General features: G+C 42.4%; 1 protein-coding gene across 3 annotated transcripts in view; it reads right to left on the bottom strand.

Moving 5' to 3' along the window:
- Nucleotides 1–959, bottom strand: part of nfia (nuclear factor I/A) — a 93333-nt gene extending 92374 nt beyond the window's left edge. For 2 of the 3 annotated variants that reach the window (XM_038297185.1, XM_038297188.1), the window contains exon 1: nt 698–959. In XM_038297185.1, the coding sequence (XP_038153113.1) occupies nt 698–910 (213 nt within the window). In that variant the 5' untranslated portion in view covers nt 911–959. The remainder of the gene's footprint in view (nt 1–697) is intronic. The other variant, XM_038297186.1, reaches the window with a different exon arrangement.
- Nucleotides 960–23906: the final 22947 nt, after the last annotated feature.

Here is a 23906-nt window from a genome sequence, read left to right on the forward strand (position 1 = left end):
CGGTCCAGAACCAGAACCATCTGCACACACACAGGTTGGGCTCCATCGGTCCGGCCGCTGCCAGCCCCTCCGTGCACAAAGTTGCGGCTGTTTGCTGGTCGGTTCCAAAAGCTGCAGACACCTCAAAATCCACGGTTCTGATCCAGATCAAATAAAGCCGCATGTGTTTCCGACTATCCGAACCGATAGGCCGGTACTGCAGAACCAGAACCCGCCGCAGCTGCCTGCAGCAGCCGGGCCGGGATCAGGCCGTGGTGTCCGGGGCCCCGGTAATGAGCTGTCCGGGAATGAAGCCCGGAGCGGGCAGCTCTTTCATCCTCTGCCTCATTTGGACCAACAGAACACAAAGAAGTATTGTGAGGCAGCCCCCCCTTTCAGAACCCCCCCAGAACCTCCTCTCACCGCCCCCTCCCAGCACCCTCGGTGACGGGGGTGTCAAAGGTCGCCTGCCCAGCTGACCGGCCCGGCGCGAGCCTCTAACCGAACCGGACCCCTCTGCAGCGGGCCGGTGAGCCCAGGAAAAGCGCGCACAGAACCGGACAGTTCGGGGCTGCGGAGCGCACAGCGGAACCGGACCGGAAGAGTTGGAAAAGTGAAGCAAAAGCGAGAAGAAAGAAAAGTCAGGAGAACATAGATGAAAAGAGGATGCGGAGAAGGAGAAGAGGAGAGGCTGAAGCAGAAAGTTGGTCCAGCTCACCATCCACCAGGTTCGGGCTGAGATGTCGTAGCAGAGCTGCCATTTAATGGAGCCTTCGGAGCTTTTGGCTGCCATGCTGCCGTCAGAGAGCCTCATCTGCCGCGGTTCGGTTTGGCTCGCCTCGGCTCTGCGCGCATCAGGAGCCCCACGGAGGAAGCGTTTGTTCTGGCATGATGACCAACATGTAGTCCGCTCCGCACCATATGGAATCATGGGTAAAAAAAAAAGACAACCAATCTCGTGTGGAGCCCGTGGCAAGGTGAGCAGGCAGTCATCTGCTGCAGGAAAACACCCACTATACACCCCCCAACACACACACACACACTGCTCCACACACACTCCGCTGAGCGCCTCAGGTCGCTTCTTCCTCCTCCGCTTTAATTAGGGCTTCATCATCATCATCATCATCATCATCAGGATTGAGACCCTCCTAACTTCTTGGGTACCTGCCGACTGCGGGAGCGCATGGAGAGGGAACCGGAGCGCGCGGACCGGGGTGCGCGCGGCGGCCCAGAGGAGCAGGACCTCCCTCCATCAGTCCATCAGAACCAGACCCAGTTCTGCTCCAGCGCGACTCCATCATTTATCTGCATAAACTGACTCTCTGGACCTGAAGCTCCAGTTTCTCTATTTCGGAACCATTTTCTTCTGGACTGTTTTTACTTTAAACAGCCTACTTTCCGGTGTTTTTCCAGTTTGATGAGAACATTTTTATAATTAGTGAATAAAAACTAATAAAACTGATAATTTTTGAAATAATAGGAATGATCTGCAGCATTAATATCTCTACAAAAGCAGATTCTTTACTTCAGAGCTTCATGTTAAGAAGCTCAGACTGATGTCCTGATGGTGATCCTGAACCCAAACACATTTTATTACAGCAGAATTGGTCGGAATCAGGGGGTAAAGTTCAGTTTAGCTGTTTGAATAAAAACTGAAATTATATTTTAAATGTTCAAATTTTATTTCTATTATTTAAAGTTTCATTTATCTTTAGGTCAGAAAATGATAAAAAAAAAAAATGTCTAAATGCATCTAAAGGAAGATCAACAGAATATTGATACACACATAAACACACACACACAGAGGCTTTTTTCCTGGATCAGGTAAAGGTGTGTGCAGGAACGTCGACATGAAGTAGGCGACTCAGGTTCCTAATCAGTTGGGGAATACCTGAAGCAGAGCTGAGCCGCCGGCCCACAGTTCTCCCTTTGTGGCCCAGGAATGTGATTCAGCCGGAGATACAGAGGGCCGGCTGGCGGGTGGGGTTGTTTGGAGGGGGGGTAAGGTACACTGGGCCAGGAGCGGGGGTTCAGACCGAGGACACACTCACTGTCTGTGTTCATTACTGAGCCTGCAGAGAACAGTTTACAGCAGCTCTTCCTGGTGGGCCCAAGTTCTGATCCACCTGAAGGGTCCAAGCATACCAGCTGCTGGGAGGTAAAGTAATCTGGATTATTTATTCTGTATATTAAATCAGATGTTAAAATCAATTGGATGTGAAACTAAAAGTAATGATCAGTCCAGCTGTGAGACTCTCAGTGAGGAGCTCTGCTATATTAAAACTTTGACTATAACGCTCTGTTTGACATATTGACTTCTATATATTACTTGTGTTTTGGGTTCATAAACAATTGTCCTTTCTTTCATGTTAAATAAATCATGACTATATATTAACGGCATGAATCAATCAGAAGAGAGAAGTAATGGTTTATGTTTAAATTTCAAAGTTGCAAAAAACTTTTTCAAACTAAGTTAAACTTAAGTTAATTTCACAAAAGTAAATTAAATTCAACAAAGTCTTAAGTACTAAACAAGTTTATAGTCACCAAAACCTAAAACCTATATTACCTATATTGTTAAAGCAAAATGCGTTTCCAGATAATTACATTTAAAGGGGAGAAATAAATATAAGAGAAAAAAGGTTATAGGATTAAATGTATAACAATAATGTTAATGAAAATTTCACTGGATTAATTGATTAAAAAGTATTTAGTGGCAAATACAACTCTACATAAATTATATCGGTACAATCTGAGCATCTGTATTGTGTGAGTGTGCAGTGATGCTGAACTTCCCTGTGTACTGATTCATCTTGTTCCAAATAGTAACCAAGTTCTGTCTTGTTCTTCGTTCCCTTCTCAATATAGTTTATCTCTGCGTCATGTTATAAAGTGAAGGAAACAAAGTGGATGAGATAAAAGGCTGCTTATTCGCAGATCATGTCATGAGCGCTTAACATTAGGCTCTTGGTCTTGATGCCTTATATTATTTTTAGAAAAGAAATGAGTGTTTTGTTAAATTAAAATTGTTACTAACTATAGCACATAATTAAAGAGAAAATTAAGTGTATTGCAAATATATGACAGAAATAATGATGGTCACTATGGTTCTAAGTTCCAGTATCCCCCAAGTTCTGTGCAGAAAGTATAATACTGTCCTTGGACAGCAAACACTAGCAAACATTTTTAATTGTGTATTAGACCCATCATAATGTTATTTATCCTGTCAAACTCTGTTAAGTGCTTCTGTCCAAACAAGGATTTCTCCATAATAATGTTCAATAGCAGGCATGAGGATTCATAGATCTGCCCCGCAGGGCCCAAAGCAGACACAGAGTAGGGGCCCTAGATATTCCAACGTCTCCCAGAGCATGGGAGGCCTGGGAAGACCATCGTTACAATTGTTAAGATTTATAAATATACAAGTACACCCACGAATACAACCACTAGCATTGAAGTGAGTCTGCCAAACCATCTGAGGGGCCTCAAACCAGCAACCCACCAGTTACAAGACAAAGCCTACATTCTGAGTCACTATTGATGTTGTTTGGAACCCAACTTTATTGTACGAAATTAATTTTCTGTTGTAAAAAATGCTTGGTGGTACGCCAAATTTGTTTTTTTATACATATTCATTATTCTGTTAAATGGGATAAATTCGGTATCCTCAGTTATATGTTCTAGGAATTAGGTCCATTTGCACCAGAAGTCTGGGAAATGAATTCGTTTTTAAAGTTGGATCAAAAAGGTGCGCACTGCACAGGATAAGTGAAGACCCTGGCTTCAAGCAGTTCCAAAGACCTTTCAGTTTTGGTTGATTTTGGCTCCCCCCAGTGGACAAAAACTGTATTGTTTTGCCTAAAGGAAGACCACATTTCCCATGAGGAGAAGCACATGGCATGGTAAAATCCTGATCTCCCGCTTGCCTGCTGTTTGATTGAACAACATTACGAAGAGCGATGACGTAATGAATCCAACTGTGGTGAAACAGTGTCATATAAAGATGTTGAAATAAGAACCATTTAACTTTGGTTTTGTACCGTATTCCCATACCACCACTTAAACGGATGAATATAATATTATGTTTAATCAGCAAAGATTCCAGCATGTAGTTGTTGCATTGCCAGAATAACAACCCTGCACAGCTTACTCAAACAATCTCTTAAATTTGTAGTTGCTTTGTGTTGCAGGGTTCCTGCCTCCCTTATCAAAGTTGCTTAGAGCATGTCAAGAGATGTAAATTATCAAAATGGTCAAATAAAAGTTCTAATTAAAAAAAGAAAGTTGTTTAGTTCCAGTGAAAGCGATACAGACCCCTTAGGCAATGACAGATGTGTCATTCTAGTTTTTAGTCGACGTATGATCATAAAAGTTATGGAAATATTTGATGAAGGTTGAAAAGTAACTTAATGTTGGTTTAAGAAACTCCAAACAATGAGAGATAGTGATACTGACATTGGGAAGGCATAGACATAGTGTCAGGGTTTGGTTGAGGTTTTAAGGACCCAAATGCAGAGGCGAAGTGGCAGAGTCAAGTTCTTTTAGTTTTAATGGGAAAAAAATCCAACATAAAAACACAGAACAAACCAGAACCATGGAGACATCAGGGAAAACATGCACGAGGAGCCAGGGAAAGATGAACCAGCACTGAGGAACTGCACAGGGAGAGTTTATATGGGAGACTGAACAAAGACTGGACTAATGAGCTGATTGGGAGCAGGTGTGAACAGAGGGGGGACTGTGGGTCGGGCTCATAAAAACATTTCCATCATTATCATAATTGTCAGGGTTTGGTTGAGGTTTTCAGGACCCAAATGCAGAGGCGAGGAGGCAGAGGTGAGCTCTTGAGGATTTAATAGTATAACTGAGACAAAAAACCAAAACCAAAGAACAAAATACATGGAACCAAAAACCAGACTTCATGATAAAAACTCACATGGGGAGCCAGGAAAAGACGGGGAACGAGTACTGAGGAACTGCACAGGGAGAGTATATATAGGAGACTGAACAAAGACTGGACTAATGAGCTGATTGGGAGCAGGTGTGAACAGAGGATTCTAGAAGGGAGCAAGGGAAAAGGAGACCAACACAAGAGGGCAACAGAGGGCAATATTAGGTCCTCATCTGCTGCACCAGGGAGGGGTATCTAAATGTACATTTACTGAAATTTGGTTCTGACAAAATTGAGAATTATTTCTCAAAAGCACAAGATTGTTTATAAACTGGATTTTTTGTTATAACATTTTTTAGAGTAAAGGCATAATATCTGTAATTTCCCTACTATATTGACTGCTATTTAGTCAATACAAATAATTAAAAATTCTTTGAAAACAACTATACAGGTTCAATAATTATATACTTAAAATTAGGCAAAAAAAAAAAAAGCTTTTATTTTGGGTAAATATTATTGTGCTTTTGGCCCTAGCCGCCTCCCATGTGAACCTCACTGCGTGTGACGACCGGTCACACAGTTGACCACTTTTACCATGGAGAACACAAAGACCTGTACATGATTCTGGAACCGGTATGGAAAGAGCTGAGTGTGTTCTGCAGTGTGGAGTGGACCAGAGACACGGATCTCATATTGATACGATATTTTTGTAATGATGATCAACGGATCAGCGAACTGAAGCAGAACCATCTCTGCCCAGAACTAAACCCCATCATGAACCTGTCGCTGCTCTGTTCCAACCAGGATCTTAGAGCTTTGACGATTTTGGAACTGAACCAATACTGGGAAATAATCTGAACTGACACCAGAAGTGTACCAACAAGTTCTGCTTCGAAACATATCCTGAGGATCATTGAGGTTTCCATGGCAACGACCAACATCTGGTCAACTTCTCTTCGCCACCTTAGTCTCCCTCTGCTGAGCACCATGCTGGTTCCGAGCTGGTACCAAGTGCTGCAGGAAACTGTGGTTCTGCTGGGATTTCTATGGTCACTGGGATTGGATGTTAAAATACTAATGATTAGGAGTTCAGGTCCAGGTGGTGAGAAGCTGCTCGGTTTGATAAACACATTCAATGCTAAGCCTGAGGTGTTCTTCAAGATGTCTGTTCTGAACCAGGCGGTGACTGGGTCTGGCTTTAATGTGAACTGCTGCTGTCGCACCTGACTTTCCAGAGATATTCTAGCTGTATATTCTTTTTCTTTCATCTTTTCTCCTTTCTTTTTTCTTTCCTAATCTACTTTCCCATTGCAGTGTCCATATATTTTGAAATACTCCCTGCATGAATTATAATAAAGCTATTTACATGCATAAATCAAGCGTAACACTATGGCCATAGCTGTACTGCTAGAGTTGTGAAAGTAAAATCTGTTGGGCTCTTTTTGGCATAAAGACAAATATTCTTATTGCCACATTGCCAGAGAGGACACTGTAAAAAAAAAAAAAAAGAAAAAAAAAAGAAAGAAAGACTTTCTAGTGATATTGATGTTCTTTAGTTCTTGTTGGGTTTGTTCATCTCTCTAGGAACCCTCGATAGATCTTTTTTGGAGGAACATTTATCCTGCTGGGGACCACAGAATCATAATCTGAAGGATTTGTTTATTGGTTCCACATATAACCCCAACCAAATGTTGCTGGGATGCTTGGTGAAGTTCTTTTGGAACACTAAGGGAAGTCATGTTAGAAGCTCAGCAAGGCGCCCAGTAGGAGGTGCTGTGGTGTTTAAGCTTTAATCAGATCTTCTCACCTTATGAGAGATCACATTAGGCTTTACCTCACTCTAGATCTTTATTTTGCTTCTTATTTATGCAAAAAAAAAAAATACAATGGCATTATTTTCTGTTTACATGTATGAAAGTTTTTTTTCATTGCTGTGCAACAACAACAACAAAAAAAAAGACAGGAAAAGGAAGCTGGTAAGATCTGATGGTCTGTGTCAGAAGTTTGGGGACGTTTCTGAAAGATCCGAGCAACAGAATCTAGGATTTCAGAACCACCTCCTGTCCCACATTCCTCCAGTTAATTGAGGAGGTTTCCACCATGTGGTTTCCTCCTCCCAGTGACCGCAGAGATACAGGACCCGACTGTGGACATCTGTGAAAACCCCCTCCTCCCCGGTGCCCTCGGGCCTCCCCAGCACTCCGCCACCCTCCGCTCATCCATCCGAGCCTCTGAAGCTCAATGAAGCCAAAATGTCCACATGAGGACACTTTAAGGGACGGTTGTCCACCAGCTGTCTCTGCTGTCGTCCACATGGACCATATTAAATAATCACCTTCTTTATCCAGCTGGTTTTGTTCGGATCGGTACGTCAGACAACAGCTCAACTGTAACAGATCTCCAAACATGTCCTCCTGCTACTAATACAACATCCAGAACCAGGGAAAATCAGGCCACAATGAACCTTTGAGGGAAAGCTTGGTTCTGGTTTGATCCACTGAAGCTGCTACAAAGAAATAAGGTGGGACAGCAGGTCTGATCGGTCTTATACCAGAACGAGGTGCACCAAGAAGCCAGCACCAGTCCAAAGGTGCAGAGAACACCAATTCAGAGAAAAGTCTGAATTCTGTGGAGCTTGATAACCATTTGAAAGGTTCTGTTACCTTTAAACATGACTACTGGAAATAGCAGGGTCACCATAAGTCAGAACTGCAACTCGTTTGTAGCTATTTAAAAAAAATCAGTTTAAATCAATATTGTCAATTTCTAAAGATGTTTGTGGTGATTCTTCTGGAGTTTTAGCCCGGGTCCAAACGCCCCCCATATCTTATGAATGTTGGTAATAAGAACAATCAGCCTCCTTGTTGGTTAAAGCAAAGATGTTTGGTCAGAAGTGAACCTAGACAGGAACCTCACCTGGAGAACGGCTTCTTCCATGGAGACAGGATCTCAACTAAAGACAGAAACCTCACCTGGAGGCAAAGTTCTCACCTAAAGACATATGATGTCTGACATAATGACAGACATCTCACATGGAGGCAGATGCCTCATTTAGAGGCATTCTTCTCATCTAGAGACACACTAAACACATGGAATCAGGCTTCTTGCATAGAGACAGACACCTTAACCTGGAGATAGATGCCTTTCCTGGAAAAAGGGGTCTTACACTGACATTCCTTACTTGGAGACAGACTGCTCACCTGGAGACAGACACCTCATCTTGAGACAAGCAATATCTGGAGACAGGCTTCTTACAGGGAGACAGGATTCTAACCAGAAGACATACGCCATACCTGGAGATGGATGCCTTAGATGGAGAAGATGCTTCACCTGGAGACAGACACCTCACCTGGGGACAGACACCTCATCTGGAGACCAACACCTCACCAGGAGACATACATCTCAACTGGAGACAGATGGCTCTCCTGGAAACAGACACTTTATCTGGAGATGTGCTTGTCATGTGGAGAGAGTCATCTTACCTGGGGACAGACATCTTAGCTGGGAAAAAAAGCTGTTCCAGATCAGCCACACCCTCATAATAACAGGCCAGGTAAAACCAACACTAATATATAAATCAGAACCAACACTAAAGGACCAATCAGAACCAAAACTCGCACATTTTACTATTACAGTCAGTGGTAATAACATAAGAGATATATGTTTATTGTCCAGCAGGGTGAAAGTTCTAATTTCGCTCTCTAGAAAGCAGGTTTAGACCTCGTCATCTCAGTTGGTCATCTGTGTTACAATAAATGTCTCCTTATGGATGTTTTAGCAGCCAGAGGGAAACTATAGAGGCTTTCTGAGCTCAAAGGTTCAAATGGGAGGAAAAGAGGAGTTCAACTATCTACTAAAATATTCCTAGCTCTAGTACAAGGGGTCCCATAGCAGGGGTCAGGACCTCTTGGGGGAAATGGTGTTATATGATTCCTAAGGCATATGTAGGCCAAAAAATAACTTAAAATACATAAATGCGAATGTCCCATAAAATGGGATGTGACAATTATTAATGTATACAAAACTTGATTAAAATAAATAAATATATAATTGCGTTATACAGTACACAATTGAATATTTAAATATCCCATTCAATAAATACAAAAACACAAAATAACAATATTCTATTGTTATCATTATGAGTATTATTATTAATAGCAGTTATTGATAGTAGCAGTAGTTTTAGTAGTACTACCATCATTATTCTGTCTGTTCCATTAAATCAGATCCATCATTGGAAATAAACATTCCTCAGTTTCAAACACCAGGGAGTTGTGTTCTTCAGTAGAACCGGGTTCTCATCCAGAACCTGCTTTCTCCACTTTGATCTGGAACAAACCTCCGCCTGACCCGAGCGCCCCAGAACCAGCACCTTTTTGCTCAGATTAATGGACCCTCCATCCTGTCTGCCTCACACAGCGTCCTTCAAGGCTATTTATACTCGGCGCCCGTGACCCGTGTCGTGATGGATCAGAACAAACTCATCAGTTGTGAGGCCTGACGGTCATGTTGGCGCTGAACAGGAAAGTTTGGGAGTAATATTGCTGAGGAGAACACACAGGGACAGCTCTGCTTGGTCCAAACATCAGGCCCTGCAGACTCTGAGCGGCAGCCAAATGACGCCAGGCGAGCAGAACGCCAGCAGAACCGCCAATCTTCCCCTAAAACAAGATACTGCTCAGTTTGTGCTGGCATGAGAGCAGACGGGCCGGGCTGGTGGCGCTGCTGACGTCCATCCTGGCACATCACTGCTGATCAGGAAGAGTGGCGGTGAGTGGCAGCCAAGCCCGTCATCCTCATGTCCTCTGACAGCCAGGACCCCCCCCCCCCCCCCCCCCCCCCCGCTGGACCCACAAGCTCCTCTGTATCGGCGCCAAGCACCTCCGGAGCCAGCAGCATGTTCTGACCCGAGGCCGGCCCAGTTAGAGCCACTGTAACTAGGTTTTATGTGTGAGTGTGAGCATCATCTGAGTTATTGCATTCAGTCCAGGAAACCAAGGGCCAATGGGTCCAGGAAACCGGTTCAGAACCGATCTGAAACCTTCCAACCGCTTCCTGGGAACAAACCGGATCAGACACCATAAATTGGTTATTTTGTTTTAGGAAAGGTGGAAGCAGTTTGAAGGTCCAAATGTTCATAAAATAAAACCAGAACCGGATTAAAGCAATACCGACTGGGTTCTGTTCACCAACAAATAGGAAATATTATTTTATCTAGAAAAACAAAGAGATTTCAACCGGATCCAAACATAGATAAAGCATTTAGTTTCAGAACCAAGCTGGGTTTTTGGATCCAAACATAAAAACAGAATATTCAACGATCAGACAGGCAATCAGCTGCTGTGGTCCCGACCCATACCTAACACAGACCCGGCCCTTGGAGCAGAACTTCTCCTTATGAGGACAGGGCCTTGGGTGCATAAGGAGCGCGACAACAAACACCTATACACAGGCACATCTGAATTCTACTATATTTATTAGACTTTAACAGCTTTTATTGCCATTTTGTATACACAGTGTATTTTGTTTTGTTCTATACATTTGTTTTTGTTCAGAACATTTCCATTTCTCAAAGTGTAGCAGTGATCAAATGTACACAGTGTAGGAGAAAAAAAAAACATGGTGCAAAAAAACGCACTGACATCGAAGTTTAAAGCATTAAATATTTATGGTGCAATTATGCAGTGTTTTGATTTGGGGTTATCAGTGTAATGCAGAGTCTGTGACATGATTTTGAGTTTTCTCAACAGTTCAGCAGTCTGATGGCAGTGGGGAAGAGCTGTTGCTGAATCTGCTGGTTCGAATGCTGCAAAGCCTCTTCCCAGAAGGCAGCAGGGAGAACAGTCCATTGTGGGGCTGTGAGGGGTCATTGATGATGTTACGGGCTCGGGACACACAGCGCTTTGATGAAATGTCTTTTATGGAGGGAAGAGGAGCCCTGATGATCCTCTCTGCTGTTCTTCTCACTTCCTTCCAGTCTGAGGTGCTGCAGCCTCCACAACACACAGTGATGCTTCTGTAGAAGGTGGTGAGGACGGGTAGGGGGAAGGTGGGCTCTCCTCATCCTCCGCAGGAAGTACACACACTTTTGTAGAGCTGTATCAGGCCGCTGACATCACGCGTCGCCATGATGTGTGTGTGATGAGGACTCCACATTCATTTTCTGGCCTAACCAAAGAACGGTGTGAATTTTGACCTTTGACCCTCAGCTTTTACCTAAGATCCATCAAATAATCAAAAATTTAAGTCAAACACATGAAGATAAAGACTGAAGGTGAGAGAAAAGCAGCTGGTTCTGCAGAACATTATTCTGAACCCCAGAGCTGCGGAACCTGTATCAGTTTAGTGAGAGGGAGAAATTCTGATCCGATCCGTTGACCCAGCTGGTTTTTCCAGGCCGAGGGCCCGGCTGAAAGCTGGTTCTTGGATTTCCCTCCTCAGGACAATGTCTCCTTTGTTGTGGCTGAAGCTGAAGTCCACAGAAAAGCAACTCTGCCCCCCGAGTCCTGCAGCCTGAAAGCTCACTTTTATTCCTGCTGCCTTTGAAAGTTTCCTCTGGAGGCGGCCTCAGCAGCCGGCCCGCTCAGGGTACCTTTCATCTGCCGATCAGGTCCGAGGCGGCGGCTCTGGCTCAAACCGTCCATCCTGACAACAATGCGGACCGAGCTTCTTTGATATCGGATCAGCTTCTTGCCCTGATAGGAAGTCTTTGAGCTGGATCGCTCGGCTCTCCCCACTCCCACCTGCAGCTATGCAGATGGGGTCTGGTTCTGTAGGAGGATGTTTGCTAACTGCTGCCCTCAGGATTTAACTTTCCCCAAAAACATTTATTAAAACTGCAACAGAACCCATGGAGATCTTCCAGGCCTATTATACTTGGTATTGCTGTCCTTGTTCTGGTGCTGATGGATGTGAACTCATGAGTTCAGAGGCAAACAAGACATGACAACATGAAGAAAATCTGCTGAAGGTCAGCTGGAGGTCCTGATGGATCAGCAGAAGGTTGTGATGGAGGACAGACATGTGGAACCTAAGAAACCAATCAGGTACATCACTGAGGAGAATGACCCCATCTAGAGGCCGGGGAGTTAAACTACTCAGAGCCGAACTTGGGCAGAACAGACCCAAAGCGAGGAGAAGCAGAATCATTCAGAAACCGGTTTAGAATGATGGAATACAGACTTTGGTAACGAAGATCGCCAGTGAACATGAGCAAAAAACCACTAACAGGGTTCCATGGATAATTTTAGCCTTGATTATTCTAAACAACAGGAACCGGGTCAGACAGCTGAAGTCCAGTTCTTTTTTTCTGTCTCTTGCTGTAGTTCTGCTCCACTTTCTGCTGCAGAGTCTCCTCTTCTCACACGTTGTCTTCTGCAGGTACGTCTGGCTGGAAGGTTTTCCCACTGCTGAACTTTCTCCACATTTCATTTTCTTTCTAAAAGACATGAATCTATTCTCCACACAACATCTCATTATGTCAATGTGAATAAGGTTGTTATTTATTTTAGATTGTTGCAAAGTTACAAAAAGAAAAATAAAGAATCTTATTTCTGAAAGGATTTGCAGCCTTAGCTGAATACCCTGTTGATCCACTGCTGTTCGGCCCAGTCCTGTTTGCCTTTATGGGAAACACAACAAAGGCTGCTATATGTTTTTCATAAGGAGTGGATTTCTGGCCACTCTCCCAGGCCTGATTGGTGGTTTGCTGCATAGACTGGTTGTTCTTCATGAAGGTTCTCTTTTCTCCACAGAGGAACTACATTGTCATAATTTATACCATCTAAGCTAATTCCTAATAAATGTCATACTGTGTGAAATTATAGGAAAGCAACATTTGGAATAAAGGTGAAATACAACTACAGCATGAAAGAAGACAACGTTTTTGTGCAGATCCTTCTGAAGGATACTGAAGCTTCTGATTGTTGAGAGGATTTCTGGTCTGTTTCTCTTTGCAGGTTGCCGCTCTTTCTGCCAACATCAAATACCAAACACTGCTTTGTTCAGAATCAGGAAGTAAACACAGACAAAACATCGCACTGAAGTAGAGACTGTTACCTTCATCCTGGGTGACAAATTAAAATGATTTAGATTTATCTTATGGTTACATTTCTTAATTCTAAAATATCCAATCTTTCCTATTCAGTGATTAAACATGTATTCCTTAGAAAAGAGGAAAAATGTCTAAGGAACTGACTCAGAACCTTTAAGAAAAGTCTCAACACCTGAATCCAGAACAAAGTCTGTGGGGAAGCCTGGACAGGACCATGGACAGCAGATGTCCTCCCAGTCCATCAGGAGATGCTCAGCAGGTAGAAGAGGTGGACGTTACAGGTCCAAATGGTCCAATTAAAGAACGGGAACTGCTGGAAGAGGAAAATACTGATCTAGGAATTTTGTTTCTCCGTGTTTCTCTGGTCATCATTGGCTCCTCTGTTGCCTCTGCAAACCAGGCAGCATCTTCAGGGAACAAGCTGGAAGATGCCACAGCAGAACGGGTTCTGTGTGAATCTCATTGCATCTTAATGTGCCCTGCAGATCCGATTTTAGCATCCCGGCCCGCCTGTCTGGTGCGGTCATCACGGCTGACCGCAGGCTGCTAACTCCTCACGCCACCGGGTCGGCCGTTTACTTCTCAGAGAACAAAGCCCCCCCATTCTCAGCTGGTTAGCATAATTAATGTGAAGGGCCCCCGGCAGAACAGAGCTGGCTCCAGCCTCCTGCCACTGGGAATCACATCCAACCAGTACAACGCAGACGACGACATGATGCAGGTTTATTCTTCCTGTTGCACCAGAAGTTGGGTCCAAACAGAACGCAACCCAGAGGTTCTCACAGGAACCGAGTCATCATCTCCATCAGAACCAGGTGATGATGAAGCCTGTCAGATTAATACCTTGAATCTTCAGAGCCCATCTAATAAAAGCCTACTGATCTGGTTCTGATGGGTCCCTCATGCATCCCCCATCCTGGTAGCCGCTAGAAGAACTGCAGCTGATTACTTCCTCTTGAATGTCCCCTAAACAATCTCTTAACAAGCCAACCAATCACTAGTCATGAGTTTAGCATGTCCAAAAAGAAACAACAATTAAATAGAAACAAGCTTTAAATTTAAAAATTAATCAAAATAAACTGATACAGCAAACAAAAAAGAAATAAACTTAAAGAACCAGGTGGTATTACTAATTTATTTTGTAAAGTTTAAGGAACCCATCAGCCATAACGTATCAAACCCACTAATTAACCTCGACATCCTCATTGGTTACGAACAGGTTGACCTTTCCAGTATGGCCGCAGCCCAACATCTGATGCTGCCAGTTAAGCAGTGACTGTCATCACTTCTGTTGCAGGTCGAGATCACTCACAAACACACTATGTTCTACTGCTGTGGAGATGGAGGAACTAAGGATAATAATTATACAAAAATAAGAGATATAATTTACTTTAGTGCCTCAAAGGGCTCAAAATAAAAGTATCATAAAAAAATACAAATAAACGTTAAAGTGAAATATAAGATATCTTATAACACCTGGAAAAGTTCTCTGCATACAGACTTTCTCTCTATCGTCTGTAGCAATGCTTCTTTTGCTGAAGAAAGTTTTGCAAACAGGAATAAAAACTGCACCTAAAATCACTTCCAGTTTATATAAAAAGTTTTGCATGTAGTAAATATCTATATTTGTAAATCCTCTTGCCAAATGTCTATGGTTTTTTCTTAAGAATATAAACTACATGTTCAGGCCCTTAGCATAATATGTTTTACCTACTTTAGAAATTCAACCTTTAACCAGTAACAATTGTTCCTTCAAACGGAAACCAAAATCATAACTACTAAGAAAAAAAAGAATAAAAGCTTAGCATATAGCTAACTGCTAGCTTACTGCTATGCCTTTGTAACTTTGATAAAGAGAAACAACAACTCTGATTTAGATGTTGATTTAGTTTTATTAAGTTTCTAGCAGGTAGAAAGTTTATAAATAACTAAAAATTAGTTTATAAAAGCAGCAGGAAGTTCCTTTAAGTGTCATTCCCCCCCCCCCCCCCCCCCCCCCCCCCCCCCCCCCGCTGACTGCTGCTGGAATTTGCACACCTTCAGTTTGAGGACAATTAAAAAGACAATTTTGCCCAAGTCCTCAGATAAATGTTTAAATTTCTTACATTAAACCAAAAGAAACACTTATTAATGATTAAACACATGTCAATACAATTAAATTCATACCTAAAAGATAAAATGTGAAAATAATTCCTTCACATTTTCTTCAGTAAACATCTATGTCACACACTCACATCGTCTTCTATTTATGCAATTTCATAAATAGATTCTGACATATATTGATTTATTCCATATGCTCATTGTCAGGATTTATTAAAACTCTAACTTCAATTTTGAAACTCTTAATTATACCAGGGATCAATAAAAGGACAGAAACAGTTATGATCTTTAAGACTGATGAATTAAATTCAATGTTTTAGGTAAATTCTTTAAATCTGCACATCTTGGAAGTTTCCCTTAAACCCAGAATGAAAGGATGTATTCCCAGAGTTTTCCATATGGAACCAGCCCTCAGTTCCTGATGATCCAACGACCAGAACCTCCACACCTTCTCCTGACAGAGGACATCAGAGCCTCTCCTGGGTTCGGTCCAGTGTTGGGGGACAGTTTCCCCCTCTTCACGTCTCTTCATCTAAAAAACGTGGGAATATCTGTGAGGTGGGAGGGGGTGACGTCACATCCACCATCTGCAGCCTGCAGGCTCTGTTTGGCTGCGGGTCCGTCAGCCGTTCCCACAGAGAGCAGATTAGCAGCCTGGCAGGCTTCCCTCCACCCCCCTGGGAGAGAGATGCCCCCCTCAGAACCGATACCAGCGCTCCATCCTCACACAGCTTTTCACACCCAGAGGAAGGAGCTGAGAGAGATCCAAGCCTCTGCAGACCTCACTCAGCCTTTATCTCTGTCCCCCTGCTACTCACCAAACCCTCAGCCAGCAGAAACCGGGCTGAAGGTCAGTGGACTGAAAACAGAGCTTGGCCCGGCCCAACACGCCTGGCTCCGTCCTCTCCATCCTCCACTGGTACAGGCCTTCAGCTGAGGCCTCCATCGTCCTCATCTGCTCCTGCTCTGATCTAGGTGTTCTGTTAGCAGTCAGGTCCAATTCCAGCCGTCTAGAAATGAGGAGGGCCTGAGGAGTAACAACAGAACAGAGTCCCACCTGGAGCTGCTTTGGAAAAGAAAATGGTTTAAAAAAAAGTCCAGAACATCTAAACCAGAGGGGGTCCAAAGAGAGGCCTGGGGGGACCTTTTCAGGCACCTGGACTGAGTTTGTTGGCCCTCTGATACCGTTGGATACTTTTTATCAGAGCAGAATTATTCATTACGAAAAGCTTCCAGATGGAAAACAGAAAATATCCTGGCTTGTTCAGAACCACATCTCTCCTCTGAGTTGAGATCTCTAGCAGAAACTGATCTATTTTTAACAGAACCAATCATTTTTTATCAGAATTGTTATCATTCATAGTTGAACAGGTGTAGAATGTTTATTGTGATTTGTTGTGATTTTAATTATTAAAATTTTATATTTTTTGACCCAAATAATAAAAGGCTTTAAAACAACTTATGTAAATTAAGGAAGCACTGATATGAAAATCTGAGCCAATATAGATAACAATATCATAGTTGTTTATTTCCAAAACCCTAAGACAATAAAAAATGGCCTACAGTGCTGACGTTGCTTCTCTGCTGCAGTTAAACACCCACAATCCTTTGCTGCATTGTAAGCATGGTCACATGACCAAACAAACATACATGACCCTCCTGAAACAAAAACAGCAGCTACATGGAATTAGAAATCGGTTCTTCATATCGGCCCAGTTGTACTTATCCGATGCTGATGTTATTGCTAATATATCGTGCATCACTGATGAAACAATAGAACCTTTGGAAAACAGGGGGAACCACAGGGTCCAAAAGGGACCAAGTTGTCTGTCCAGATAGATGCTGTATCAACCTGCTACTGAAGTGAGCTGATGACAGAACTGAGCAAAGCGTGAAGAATGTCTGGATTCTCATAAAGTCTCTTCCTGTTGTTCTGAAGTTCAAATTCAGGTTAAAAAATCTTCACTTTGGGCCTGAAGACATTAAAGTCTGTCTGTAAAGAGAGCCAATGCGGTTCTGCCCAAAAGTCTCTTTGATTTGTTATATTTTTCATGAATAAAACTATAAAATGAAGTAAGGCTTATAATAAATAAGTCTTGCAGCCCTGGAAGAACCACAAACCCACTGAAATGTTTTGCTTGACCTGAGCATCAAAGCAGAGCGTCGTGCTTCATGTGAACACGTCTCCTGGTTCTGCATCAGAGGATCTCCCCTCCGCATCACACGGCTGAGAGGAGGCAGAAAATATGTTGAGCATTAATGTTAACCGAATCCTGGCTGCAGGCGGGATGAAATATTCAAATTGTTCTGGAGCAGAGCCACAGCTCCGTGTTTCAGAGTGAGCTGTGGGCCTGCAGGTCTCTGCAGCTTCAGGACACAGAAGCATGGATGGAGACGTTTGGAAGCTCAACGTGAGCAACATCAGTCTCCACCTGCCCACCGGAGACCAGCGCCAGATCGGAGGACTCACACTGGATCTCATCTTCAGCTCAAAGAGGCCTTTAATCAGCATCATTAGTCACAGTTTGTCCCCCTCTGATCCGATCCGCCTGGTTCTCAGGAGCCAGGAAGGAGAGGGAGTAAAGAGGCAGAACACCCAAATAAGGAATGAGACGGAGCAGAACAACAGCAGACATCAAAGAACAAAAAACAACAAAGTGGAACAGAATAAAATGGATTGGAGAGAACGGAACCAAAGAGAACATAATTACAAAGTGCAATATGAGCAGAGACAGCCAAACATTTCCTCCTGCTACAAATCCAAAATAGAGAAAAAGGAAGGCTAGCTGGGTGCACGGTTTAAAACAAACACAAATAAATAACTTAATCTAGAAAACCTGCAACTCTGGTACTAATAAGATAAAAAAAATAAATGTAAGAAATGTCACTGTAAAAAATACAGGTGCGTGAATCATATTTTTAAGAGTAGCAAAACGTGAACATACCAGGGCGCTGTTTGGTTAGCATTAATAAACATTTCTCAGCACACTGCAAGAACAATAAGTCAACATTTCTCAAATTATGTTTATTTAGCATAATTTAAAGGTAAATTTGATGATTTGCCAACGGAAAGACTATTTTTACTCTTAAAATAAGATAATTAGATAATATGCACTTGAAATAAGACAATGCAATAGTTTTTTTTCTTTTTAAATGTAAATAGTCTTTTTTCATTGGCAAAGTGTCTCACCTCCTAAATTCAAGAAAAAATACTGTTATTTTAAGAAACAAATGACTTATTTAGATTTTAACTTCTTGCAGCACACATATAAATACTCTTTAACTAATAGTTACTTTGTTGCTATTCTTTATTTCTGATATCTTCGACTGGAATCTATCTTCCTCCATCCTCTAACATTCCTATAAAACCTGAATTTCTTATATTTCTATCTTTATTTATGCCACCTAAGCTAATTCCTCCTATATGTAAAACCCTGCTTGGCCATTAAGTTTTTTCTAATTCTGTTTCTGAATCGAAAGGTTCGTAATTCTTCAGCTTCTGACCCACAAGATGGTACCAGAGTCAACTTATGACCCAAAATATTGGGTGAGTGTACACCAGCCCTACAGACTGTCCCCCAGAACTCTTTTTTTTTGTTCCCGGCACCCCATTAAGGCCCCCCAATGCCCACCTAATTTGGGTCCTTTGGAGAGAAGTCCCTCTTTAAATCAGCCTAATTACTTCACTTTCCTGAGAAACCATCAGCAAATGTTTCCTTCTACACATTGTACCCTCAGTCTGATGCATCCTGCTGTAGTCACTAAGTTCAGACATAAAGAACATCGTTATTAATAATGTCAGTTACCAGCCTCAGAGTAGAGACAGAGGCCTGATGCATCTCCATCTTCCTCTCTCTTTCAAATTTCCAGTTGTTGTCTAGTTCATTAGACTCAGAGATGCTTTGACAGCAGCCTTTCTGTTCTCTCGGCCCCCCGTGGGGACCAGAGTCTGTCCTGTATGCTGGTTAATAACTGCTTTGACAAGATAATTAAGGAGTGGTGTCAAGCTAGCTGAGTTAGCTCCATTAGCACCCTCCTGGTGCTCTGAAGGGATCCAACCATCGCTTCATATGGCTGATCCCAGCAGTGGGAACAGAGGACCAACAGGAGGACTGATGGATCATCCTAGAGGAACCAGGAGATTATCTCAACCAGCCATCCATGTCTATGCAGAGCTATCCATCCATCCATCCATCCATCCATCCATCCATCCATCCATCCATCCATCCATCCATCCATCCATCCATCCATCCATCCATCCATCCATCCATCCATCCATCCATCCATCCATTCATCCATCCATCTGTACCTACTGATGGTCAGTTAGATCCTCTTCCGCAATCTATGAGGGAGATGATGATGATGATGATGATGATGATGGTATTGCTAATATGCGATGATGAAGATAATAAAGAGGAGAGGACGGGGAAGCAGGATGATCCTGATGAAGACAACAGTGATGATGATAATGACAACGTTAATGATGAAAAGGATTAAGCTGATTCCTTTTTTTTAATCAATGGTGAAGGTGATTATGAGACAATAAGGAGGAGGAGGGTGAAGATGAGAAGGAGGAAGGCAAGGCCATGATGAAGCTCTCCTTGGCTCTACTTTTCTCATACCTCATCCAAAATAGTCAGTTATTGTGGGGTATTTTCTATATTAATGCTGCTATATGTTTCGGCTGCTGGAGGACATAGGGACCATTTTCCATCATTTGGCTTCATTCTATCTGTATTTTCCCATTCTGCAGTATTTGTTGGTTCAACCCATAATTCTATGCAATTCAATTAAGATTATTACTCTTAACTATAATTACTCTAAATTATTACTATTTTAGGACATATATATATGTCCTAAATTGAACACCGTACTTAGGGTCCATACAAGATGTTTCTCTTGAGCAGCACAGGAAACTTGTCTGTTTTGCCTCAGTTCTGATTGTCCGATCTGTAGAGAGAGCAGCAACCTGCACATGTGCCTCAAACATGTACCCTGGAGGCGGTTGGAGCGCTCCTACCATGATGTATTCAGCTTCCTGCGTCCGGCGGTCGGCCAGGTAATTTGGACCAATCAGCTGCTGTAAACACGTCACCTGGGATGACAGGAAGCCCGTTCACTCATTCACAGTTAAGCTGTGCTGCTGCTCTGAGTCATGGCATCAGGATGGCGTCTCTAACAGCTCCCAGATAAACTGCAGAGAGGAATGTCCTGTAGGGAAACATGTGGACTCTCCTGTAGAGAGGGTCATTTTCTGGGTTTGTCCAGGATCCCAGAATAGTAAAACTGGTTCCGCTGGAAATCTTCTGACTTTCTAGCATTTAGGCTCTTTTCCTGGTAGATATCCAACCTGTTTTTCTGCTGTTGGTGCATCTACAGCATTGTATTTCCAGACAGCCTCAAGTCCTCAACCTGCTGGACTTTCCGATCCGTTCCTTTGAAGGTGGAGTTGCTGAAGGCCTCCTGTTAGCTGATCTCAGACCGGCCACAGATCCGGCTGCCTCAGGCTCAGGCCTGACCCACATGAATTGGCAGGGCAGAAGATCCGAAGCCTGATATGATCTGAGACCCATGTGAGTCTGGGGACTGAGCGTGGGCTGCGTCTGGAGGACATTTCCCTTCCAAATGAGAGGGAAGGCTGCAGCCTCACGCGGAGCGTTAACACGCTGTCAGGAAGAACAGAGGGGTCGCTCAGGATGACTCCAGCTTCCAGGAAGATTCAGTCAGACTGGAAACAGGTTTAGTACATCAGCGAGATTGATTTCATGCTCCAAAAAGACTCAATTATGAGTCACGTTTTAATGTTGCAGGAAAGACAGAGCATTTCAACATTTAGTTAAACAATTAAAGATATAAGAGCAAAGACTTCAGCTCGACAAAGGTTCATGAATCTGAATTAAATCAAACTTTTCAGAACGTGTTTATTCGATTCTTTCTATCTATTGGTTCTTTATCCTGTTTCACACGCCAGTTCATCTAATTTCATCAGAGCTTCAGGGTTCTCTGGCAAACCAGAGTTCATCTCTGTGGTTTTCCTGTTAAGCAGCTGCTACAGGGATAAACCAGCAGGTCTGAGGAGCTGCTGGACAGACGGGGAGATGATTGGAGGAATGATGAAAAAGCTAATTTCTGGATCTGCTGCAGACAAAATTACAGGCGTTATGATACTAATTTGCATCAGAAAGGATTTATGAGATTTTATTCCCCAGGACATGAAAAATCAAACTTGCAGCCAAGTCACACTGTCAAAAAAAGAACTTGATGCAAAAAAGAAAAAAGTCACTTGAAGTAATTTGCTACAATTTCATGACTTGATTTGATCTGCTACAAGACACTGAACTCAATTAAATCTGCCTAAAGTAGGTGACTCAATAAAATCTGCTAGAATTCAAAGGCTAGATGCAATCTGTGGCAAGATGCCGACTCAAAGAAAACTTCCACAAGTCAAAGTCAATGACTGGATGCAGTCTGCTGGGTTTCCCTAAAAAGTTTATCCAATTTCCATGTATAAATTAATTCAAATTACTTGGTAAAGGACTAATGATGACATGTTGAGAATCTGCACCATATATAAATATACTGAAATCAGATGAACAGAACAAACAGTCACAACTCAGCATAGACGATAATCAAACAGAACCGATTTGGATCTGAGAGATAGATAAGAGGGTTCTAGAGCACACAGTCCTTTATGGCTGCTATCCTGCAGATTTTAGATGTGTCTTTGTTTCATCACACCTAAATTAAATTATTAGGTCATTAGTAAAACTTTGTAGAACCTGACAGCATGCTGAGGAGGTAATCAGGAATAACTAGGGGTTTATCTAAAGGGTGCATGAAGCCCTCAAGGACTTTAGCTTAATAACAGTGATTTGATGCTGATTTCATACTCTACCAGCTGGGGGAGCTGTCCTCACTGTCCTTCACATAGCCGAACAGTGGTTCCAGGTAGACAGGAGACTCCATCCATCCATCCATCCATCCATCCATCCATCCATCCATCCATCCATCCATCCATCCATCCATCCATCCATCCATCCATCAAATTAAATTTATTTTTGTGATGCAAATTCACAATATGTAATCTCAAGGCACTTTTTCCATAGGCATGTAGAGCGCCATTTTCTCTCCAGTTTCCAAGCATTTTGCTTTAAAATGCACAGCACTGCACTAAACTAGGGAGCCAGAGAAGCAATTTAGTTTTTTTCATCTTTAAAGGGGCTACATTGTCTAAGGCAGAGAACCAGCAACCCCATCAACAAATTCAGAGACAAAAACAGAGAAAGTGGGACAGATTCTTTAAAATGTATAACTGCATTATCTGATAATGATCTGCAAAAGTGAACCTTTCTTTTAGTGGGAGGAGAACTTTGTTAAACTGATCCTGAAATGTAATAAAAAGTAGTCAGAGATGACAGGATTGTGAGGAAATACTTTCAATGCCATATTTCAGCACAAGGTCCAAAGTATGAAGATGTGAATGTGTGGGACTACGCACATTTTGAACAAAGCCAATAGCGACTGACATAGCTGGCTGCATTTAAGCTACCTTCAATGTCAGTATTGATGTTAAAATCCCCCACTATGATTTCCCTGTCAGTATTCAACACTAAATCAGATAGGTAATCTGAAAACTCATCTAAAATTTCAGAATAAGAACCTGGTGGACCATACAAATTTACAAAAAGAAAAGGTTTTGTGACTTTGCAATTCGGATGAGGGAAACTAATGGTTAAATGTTCAAAAGTGCTGTAATTATTAACTGACTTTGAAGTAATCAGTAAGCCAGACTGAAAGATTGCTGCTACTCCTTCTCCTAACCAAGCATTTCTGGGTTTGAGAAAATCTAAATAACTGCAGGGAGTTGCTTCGTTTATGCTCGCCTCCATCCATCCATTGAACCTTCCATCAATTCCATCCATCCATACATCAGTCCATCCAAGCATCCATCCATCCATCCATCCATCCATCCATCCATCCATCCATCCATCCATCCATCCATCCATCCATCCATCCATCCATCCATCCATCCATCCATCCATCCATCCATCTCTCTGTCCTTTCAATGCCTTCCTGTCAGTCTCCATCAGTCTCCGTGGCGACGGCTTGCTCAGATATGTAAATCAGTGTGTCTGGACTCGGGCCGAGCTGTCAGGCATCCTGTAGCTGGGAGGGAGGCCGACCCAAATCTATGCTAATATGACATTTCCAAACTAATTTGCATATGTTCACATCAAAGATCCCCCTGCCCTGTAATCTGTCCTCCTCATCCTCCTCCTAAACAGCTCAAATGTATTGTTAACACCCGAGCTGTTTGAATCCTGAACGACTTCATCAGAAAAAGTACTGCAGGTCTGTGTCTTACCACCTAATGATAAAATAAAATATACAATATCATATTAGTGTATTCAGAGGCAGCTAGAGTGCCCACAAATTTTACTCAATTAAGAGTATCGCTACTTCATAATATTTTTACTCAAGTAAAAGTAAAATGTAGCCATCCAATATCTAATGCTACTCAAGTACTGAGTAACTAACTTATCACATCTGATTTAATGCTTTAAAAATGATGTAAATGTACAAAACATATATAAAGTTATCTGCACATTTAGAAAGAAAGTGAAAGAAATTCAGTAAATACACAATAATTTCAGGTGGTAGAAACACCTCAAAATTAAATTTCAAAGAAATCTTTTGCTCTAAAATCTCTGACATCTTTACTGATATTCTGATATGTAGTTTAGAATATGGTAAGTTACCTCCTATAACATAATACAGTAAACTGCTGTATTTCCACTTGACCTTCAAATGACATGACAGGTTTAGCAAATAGGAAATATTTAAACATTAACATTAGAACAAACAAATTGGCATAATATCAGT

Source organism: Cyprinodon tularosa, unplaced genomic scaffold, assembly GCF_016077235.1.
Source record: "Cyprinodon tularosa strain WSP-4 unplaced genomic scaffold, ASM1607723v1 ctg385, whole genome shotgun sequence".
Taxonomy (NCBI): domain Eukaryota; kingdom Metazoa; phylum Chordata; class Actinopteri; order Cyprinodontiformes; family Cyprinodontidae; genus Cyprinodon; species Cyprinodon tularosa.